General features: G+C 58.3%; 1 protein-coding gene across 1 annotated transcript; it reads left to right on the top strand.

Moving 5' to 3' along the window:
* Nucleotides 1-313: 313 nt before the first annotated feature.
* XKR8 (XK related 8) lies at nt 314-6,599 on the top strand. The gene is made up of 3 exons (XM_041768238.1): nt 314-732; nt 2,951-3,147; nt 5,001-6,599. Exons 1-3 carry the CDS (start codon nt 440-442, stop codon nt 5,708-5,710), a joined length of 1,200 nt encoding a protein of 399 aa, XP_041624172.1. The 5' UTR covers nt 314-439; the 3' UTR covers nt 5,711-6,599.
* The last annotated feature ends 743 nt before the right edge of the window (nt 6,600-7,342 follow it).

Raw genomic sequence — 7,342 nt, 5'->3', positions numbered from 1 at the left:
GGCACACCCGCTTTGCGAAGTCCCGCCGTCGGGGAGCAGAGCCGGCCTCGCTGTCCTGCGACCGCGCGGATGCGAGGGGTCGCAGTCCCAGCCGGGCGCCGCTCTCCGGGCCCTTCCGTCGTCTCCATCGCAAAGCGAGGCGAAGAGAAGTCCGGGAGGCTAAGGACGGACGGAGTGGCCGGGCGGTCTTCGGGCCCAGCGGCCCTCGGGCGCGGCGGGGCCGGCCTCCCGGGGCGCCGACCGGCGCGGGCGCCCCCAGCCGCGGGGTCCGCGGGCCTCGCTCCTCCCCGGACGGGGCGGGGCGGGGAAGTCCCGCCCAGGAGGCCCGGGCCCTGGGCGGCCCCCAGGGCTGCGCCCGCCTCCTTCCTGCCGCCGCGACCCCGGGCCCCGAGGGCGGGCCTGAGCCCAGAGGAGGAGGAGGGGGAGCGGCTGGCGGGTCATGCCCTGGTCACCCCGCGCCGCGCTCCTCTGGGACGTGGTCCTGGGCTTTGGGGGCACCGCCGCCTTCCTGATCGACCTGGGCGCCGACCTGTGGGCCGCGGGCCAGTACGTGGTCAGCGGCCGCTACCTGTGGGCCGCGCTGGTGCTGGCGCTGCTGGGCCTCGCCTCGGTGGCGCTGCAGCTCTTCAGCTGGCTCTGGCTGCGCGCCGACCCCGCCGGCCTGCACGCGCCGCAGCCCCCGGGTCGCTGCCTGGCGCTGCTGCACCTCTTGCAGCTGGGCTACCTGTACAGGTGAGCACCACGCCCTCGGGGAGACGGAGGCAGGCGCCGCGGGCTGCTAGCCCGGGGGAGGGCCGCGACACCGCGAAGGGGGCGGGAAGGGAGGACCCGGACCCGGGAGAGGAAACTAAGCCCTGTGGGCTCTCCTGCCCACAGGTGAGCTCCCCGCCCCTAAAGCCACAGAGGCCAGGCCGGCAGACAGCCCTCTGAGCTCCTCCTCTAGCCCTACCCTCCTGCCAACCCCGGGGAAGAAACTGAGGCACATGGTCTGGAGTCAGGCCTCTCTGGGCTCCAGTCCTCACTAATTCACCGTCTGTGGCCTCAGGCCTGCGTTCTCTAAGCCTTTTTCCTCTTCTCTGAAAAGGCAACAGTGATGTAGAGACAGGTCTGGCAGGCGGCCTCTTGTGGGGAGTGGAGGCAAGAGCTGAGGTGCCTAGTATGGTGCTGGGCTCTTGGTGGGCTCTAGGGTAACGGCAGACTCCTTATATTTTCCATACAAAAAAAAAAAGTTCCTTTTTTCCCTGGGTGGGGCCTCAGGCAAGTCACTGGAGCCTCTGGGTCTCAGTTTACTCATTGTTCAGTGGGGATGGTTGTAGCGCCTGCCTCTTTTAGTAGAGATTAAATGAAATAAGATCTGTAAGTTGCTTTGAGTAAGCGCTCAACAAATGTCAGCTGGCTTGATCACTTGGGTCACCGTGTATGGAGCGGGGTTGTGTGTGTGTGGGGGTGCGGGGAGCTTCAGCAGCCCTGACCCCCACAGCAGAGCTTGTTGTTTCAATCCTTCTTTCCGAGTTTTGTTCTCTCTGCCCCAACCTCTCACCCCCAGAGCAAGTGAAAGAGCAACATGGGGTCTGACTCACTCATGTCCCTTGAGCCAGCCAGGGCTGGACACAGGCTGGGTTCCAGAAAATCTGTGTGGGTTGTACTCCTCCTCTGAACAGGCAGGGCCCTCTAGAGATGAAGAAACTGAAAGCAAGGGATCAGAGTCATGGGATGGAGTCAGGACACATATATGGTCTGGGTTGGGATGGGGTGGCTGGAGCCAGGATCTGCTCTTGAATCGATTTTACAGATTCTCTCCAGGTCTTGCTTTGACAAAGCTGCATCGGGTCTTAAGGAGTGGACAAGAGGAGCTTTGATATTGCAGTTTTGCCCGAGGGGCTGCACAGGCATCAGTAACATGCTGGGCGGGCGCGAAGGAGTGCAGTTATTCGGGTCCTGGCAGGCCTCGCGGAGCCCTGAATCCGTAACTGTGTCATGCATCTTCCCTTCTCCTATTTCTGCTGAGCACGAGGCCAGCAGACTTTCCTACACTTTGGTTTTGAAAATGGGGTCTCTTTGACTAGACTGAGGCAAGGGCCTTGGGGGACCAGGGGCAGAGGCTTTTGCTGAGGGGGGAGCCCCAGCCTGGGCCTACCCGCCCTGCTCCCTTGGTGTGTTGTCAAGTCCATCCAGGGGGAAGTGACAGTAGATGACTGAATTTGCTGTGACTGAGTGGGCTCAGTAGCCCGCTGAGATCAGCTCTGTGGGGGAGATCGTGGTGCATCTTCCTACCACCTCATGCCAGTGCCAGTGGGTCACCCAGGCCTGTTTGGCCAACCTCTGGACCCCTTTAACTCTGCCTCTGTCTCCATGTCCATTACTCTGGACAGTCCTCTTAAATAGATCTGTGCTGTCACAGCTGAGGGCTCACCCCTCCACCCCTTCCTCTTCTCCACAGCCAGGGTAATCTTCCTGCAGCACCATCTGACCTATCTTGTCTGTGCTCACAAGCTCTCAATGGCTCCCCACTCCACCCTCCCCCCCCCCCCCGCCCCCAGAATCCTAAGAAAAATCTTATGCTTGCTAATATTTGAGAACTATCGCCCGAAGCAATTTCACAGTAAACCTTTGAAATTCACACAGCTTTGGGGCCAAATCCTGTTTCCACCATTGATTAGCTCTTTGGGCCTATTCCCCATCCGTTAAATGGGAATGTTGTCAGGAGTAAATGATTTGTGATGACCTTAGGACACCCCGGCCAGCTGGAGCCCTGGTAGCTGGTACTGCTCCCCATTCTACGACAAAAAGCAAGTTCAGGGAGGTTAAGTCACTTGTGCCCAAGGCCCCTCAGCATGTAAGTGACAAGCTAGGACTGGAGGCCACCTGCATCGACCCAGTGGGTGAGGGAAGGTGGGACGACACCACACACTAACCTGGCCCCTGGGGGCATCCGTGTCTGCCCCCCCAGGTGTGTGCAGGGGCTGCAGCAGGGGCTCCTGGTGTGGCGGCAGGAGGCGCCCTCGGAGTTTGACTTGGCTTACGCCGACTTCCTGACCCTGGACATCAGCATGCTGCGGCTCTTTGAGACCTTTTTGGAGACGACTCCACAGCTCACACTGCTGCTGGCCATTGTGTTGCAGAGCGGCCGGGCCGAGTCCTACCAGTGTGAGTGATGGGCCCGTGGCCAGTCCCCCTGTGGTGGCTTGGGAGAGCTTCTGATGAACGTCATGAGTGTTTTAACTCTTTTGTAAAGGCTGCTTAGAAAATAGGAGAATGTCCCTTAGGCAAGGTCCGAGTCCAATTTGGAAGTTCCTCCTTAGCCTCCTGAATTAGGACAAATGACACGAATGGTGGCCGTGATGATTGAGGGCCTGCCATCAGCCAGGCACTGTGGGAGGTGCTCTCCTGTTGACATCGCTCACATGCGCAGCAGCCCTGTAGGCTCACGTGCTCTCCACGTCACATGAGGGCAAAGAGGTGTCGAAAGGTGAAGTGATCTGCTCCAGGGCACGTGGCACTCACTGGGCACGTGCTTCGTCTGTTGGAGCGATGTGGGTGTCTAGATCAGGGCTCCCTGGGGACAGTCTCCACTGTACATGCAGGGGTGGCAGGGAGCGAGGGAAGAGACAGATTTTTCTGACTTTTTATTTAACCAACATTTATTCGGCTGCTATTATGTGCCAGGTCCTGGGCTGCTGGGGACCCCAAGGGAGCAGAATGTTTTATACCGTGAAGGAGCCCCAAGACAAGGCAATAGATAATTACTGTGCTAAGACTCCAGACAGACAGAGTGGGTGAGGTGCTACAGGTCACCTGCAGAGTGGGGTGGGGTGCGTGGGGTCAGGATTGGTGACTCTAGGGGATAGTCAAGCTGGAGCTTGCAGGGCACGTGCTCCTGGCCTAGCGGATACTGTGGGCTAAGCTTGTCCAGGTCAGCGAATGCAGCATGCTAGCGGGACTGTGAGATATCGGCCCCGCTGAGACCTAGCATGGGGTAGTCAGAAGGGACGTTGCCACAGATCTGCTCCCCAGGTGGGGCGGAGGCGGGGGGAGGTGGGGCAGTGGCCTCCTGGGCCACAACAGGTTCCCAGTAAACCTCTGTTGATGGTGGGAAGGGGCAGGGGAGGAAGCATTCCAGAAACGTTCCAGTGCTGCTTTCATCCCTCCTCAGAGGTCCTAGTGCTTCTTGTCCAGCCTGGGCACCCAGGAGGTGGGATAGGATCTCCATCGTAAACTCTGAGCATTGAAAAATCAAAACGAAGGCCCAGGGGATCCCTGGGTGGCGCAGCGGTTTGCCGCCTGCCTTTGGCCCAGGGCGCGATCCTGGAGACCCGGGATCGAATCCCATGTCAGGCTCCCGGTGCATGGAGCCTGCTTCTCCCTCTGCCTGTGTTGTGTCTCTGCCTCTCTCTCTCTCTGTGTGACTATCATAAATAAAAAAACAAAAACAAAAACAAAAACAAAACGAAGGCCCAGCCTGAGCTGGGATGATCTGTTTGTATGGCAGGGACGGTCCTCCTGACCTGGAGGGCAGCTTCAGCCACCCGCCTGTTGCCACCCCTGGGATTTCCTGCTTCCGTTTCTGAGACTACGAAAGAGGAAACTGGGATTGTTGGTTTTCAGGCCCCAGAAAGGCTGGGCTCTTCTGGGAAAGGGTTACAGGGCCCTAGAAGATGCTCAGGATGTGGCCAGGGCCCAAGGTGCCAGATGCTGGGTGACAGGGGTGCAGATGCGGGTATGTAAGTCACACAGTCCCCCACCCCAAATCCTGGAAGAATTAGCACCATGCTAGCACCTGAAAAGTAAAGCCTTGTGGCAAAGGGCAGACTCCGTATTTGGGTCCTAGCTCTGGTTTTGGTTGTGTGAACAGGTGCTACCCAGCTGTGGTTTCCCTTCAGCAGTGGGGGGCTCTCGCACCCTCCTCAGGGTGGCTATGAGGTCGCGTGGTGTCTGCGACCCCTAGGGAGTGCCGGGCAGGCTGGCCACAGGGCTCACCTTTTTCTGCTTACTCTCTGTAGGGGTTGGCATCTGCACGTCCTTCGTGGGTATCTCGTGGGCGCTGCTTGACTACCACCGGGCCTTGCGCACCTGCCTCCCGTCCAAGTCGCTCCTGGGGCTGGGCTCCTCTGTGGTCTACTTCCTGTGGAACTTGCTGCTGCTGTGGCCCCGAGTCCTGGCTGTGGCCCTCTTCTCAGCTCTCTTCCCCCACTATGTGGCCCTGCACTTCCTGGGGCTGTGGCTGGTGCTGCTGTTCTGGGTCTGGCTTCAGGGCACAGACTTCATGCCAGACTCCTGCTCTGAGTGGCTGTACCGGGCAACGGTGGCCACCATTCTTTATTTCTCCTGGTTCAACGTGGCTGAGGGCCGCACCCGAGGCCGCGCCACCATCCACATGGTGTTCCTCCTGAGTGACAGCGTTCTCCTGGTGGTCACCTGGGTGACCCACATCGCCTGGCTGCCCGGCGGGATCCCACTGCAGATGCTGCTGCCTGTGAGTGGCATTTGCTTCCTCTTGGGCCTGGCTCTACGGCTTGTGTACTACCGCTGGCTGCACCCTAGATGTCGCCGGGAGCCCGACCGGGTGGATGGGGCCTGCGGCCTCCGTTCCCTTGAGTGGCGTAGGCTGCCTCAGAACAGGCGCATGGCCCAGCTGGCTCAGAGCTTTTTCCCCAGGGTCAGGGATGAGGCTGCTTTGCCACAGAAGGGAGAGGCGAATGGGGTCCTTTGAGGCAAGGCCAGACCCAGCAGGTTCAGAACAGATGGAATCAACTGGTAAAATGCAGAAGATAAGCTAATTTTGCTGCTATGGGTGTTGATTCATCCCAGAAGCACTTACTGCCTGATGTGCCAGGCACTGGCGACCAGAGTTGAGTAAGACAGAGGCCTGGCTTCAAGGATGAGAACAAGATGAGGACGGTTGGGCCCTGGGAGTCATGGGCTCCGATTACGTACAAGACACTTTGGGAGGAAAGAAGAGACCCCCTGCCCCACCCCCTACCCCCACCCCGCCAGCCAGTAGAGCTGGTTCCCCAAGGCTCCTAGAGCTGGCCTTTCACCTCCCTGGCCACCTCTAAACCAATTGGTGAAGGTGCTGTCCCAGCGCCCGGCTCCCTGATCCTGGGCTAGAAAGCCCAGGATCTCCGGGACTTGTTCAGAATCTTCCTTTCTGCCCCACCTGTCACTCTGTTCATCTGACAAATGTTTACCGAGAGCAACTTCTGTGCCTGGAATATTCTATCCTTGGAACCTGGAACAAGATGAGCTGCCACCCAAGCTTCATGCCTTGCCCTCTCCAGCTACTCCTGAGTAGGCTGCCATGCGGGAAGCCAGGGGTGTCCAACTGGCCACCCTGGCAGCCTCCCCAAGGCCTCGGCACAGCTGGCCCAGCCTCTGGCCCTGCTCTCACGCAGCCACCTTTCAACCAAGTGCTTGTGAATCTGTTGTCTGGGCCATGCCTCAGCCCGGAGAGTATTTTTATACTTTAGGCAGTACACTTTCTACCTCAGAGTCCATGTGAGAGGAAGAGAAGGGGTGTGCATATGTGTCTCTGCAAGTGAAGGACGTGTATGTGTTGTTTTTGTTTAACAGTATTATTATTAAAACCTCATGAAACCCTCCAACCTGGTTGTGTCATTAAATCTACAGTGTTCAAAGTGTTCAAAGACACTTGGAAAGAAGGGTCCAGGGACATGAAGTCCATCCTTAGAATTGGTAAGGGCCCTGGGACCAGACAAGAGGGCTGGTGTAGGCAGGATTTCTCAACCTTGTTTTCCAAGTTTCAGGAGCTGGTAAGCCATTGTGGGGTTGATTGTTGCCAGGCGGGCATCAGAACCCAGATCTGGACCGACCCTAGTGCATGCAGCTTTGCTGCTAGGCCTGGCTGGAGTAGCCACAGACACCTCTGCTAACACGAAGTGAGTCCCAGAGCCCGGGTGAAGAAAGGTACCTGGTGCTGGGAGCTCAGGGAGGGTGTAAGTGAAGAGGCAGCTTCGGGGATGTGGGTGTGGGCAATGATGCCAGGGCGGTGGGACTTCTGTTGCTCTGGAAGATCTGTGGTTGGAGAAACCAGGGAACAGGGAAAGGGCACAGAGACAGAAAAAAAAAAGTGGTGGTCATCCATGTGAGGGGATCCAAGACAGTCTAAGTTCTAGTATTCTTTTTAGTGGAGACACAATAAACAGGAGAAGTCAAACTGTTGGAGATAGCATAGATGTGGGGGAGGGCACAGGGAGAGGGTGAATGTGGGCTGTGGGTGGGGGTTAGGTTCTGTGTAGAATGGCCAGGGAAGGCCTCCCTGAGAAACGGATTCAGCCCTAAAGGAGGGAGGGCGAGGAGCATCCAGATGCACACTGTCCCAAGG

This window comes from Vulpes lagopus, chromosome 8 (genome assembly GCF_018345385.1).
Source record: "Vulpes lagopus strain Blue_001 chromosome 8, ASM1834538v1, whole genome shotgun sequence".
Classification (NCBI taxonomy): Eukaryota; Metazoa; Chordata; class Mammalia; order Carnivora; family Canidae; genus Vulpes; species Vulpes lagopus.
The sequence above is the reverse complement of the archived record's forward strand: the minus strand, read 5'-3'. Positions and strand labels throughout refer to the sequence as shown.

Coding starts and splice junctions, on each gene's coding strand:
- XKR8 (XM_041768238.1), top strand. CDS start 440: ATGCCCTGGTCACCCCGCGCCGCGCTCCTCTGGGACGTGGTCCTGGGC. Junction 733..2,950: donor CAGCTGGGCTACCTGTACAG/GTGAGCACCACG, acceptor CTGCCCCCCCAG/GTGTGTGCAGGGGCTGCAGC. Junction 3,148..5,000: donor CCGGGCCGAGTCCTACCAGT/GTGAGTGATGGG, acceptor TACTCTCTGTAG/GGGTTGGCATCTGCACGTCC.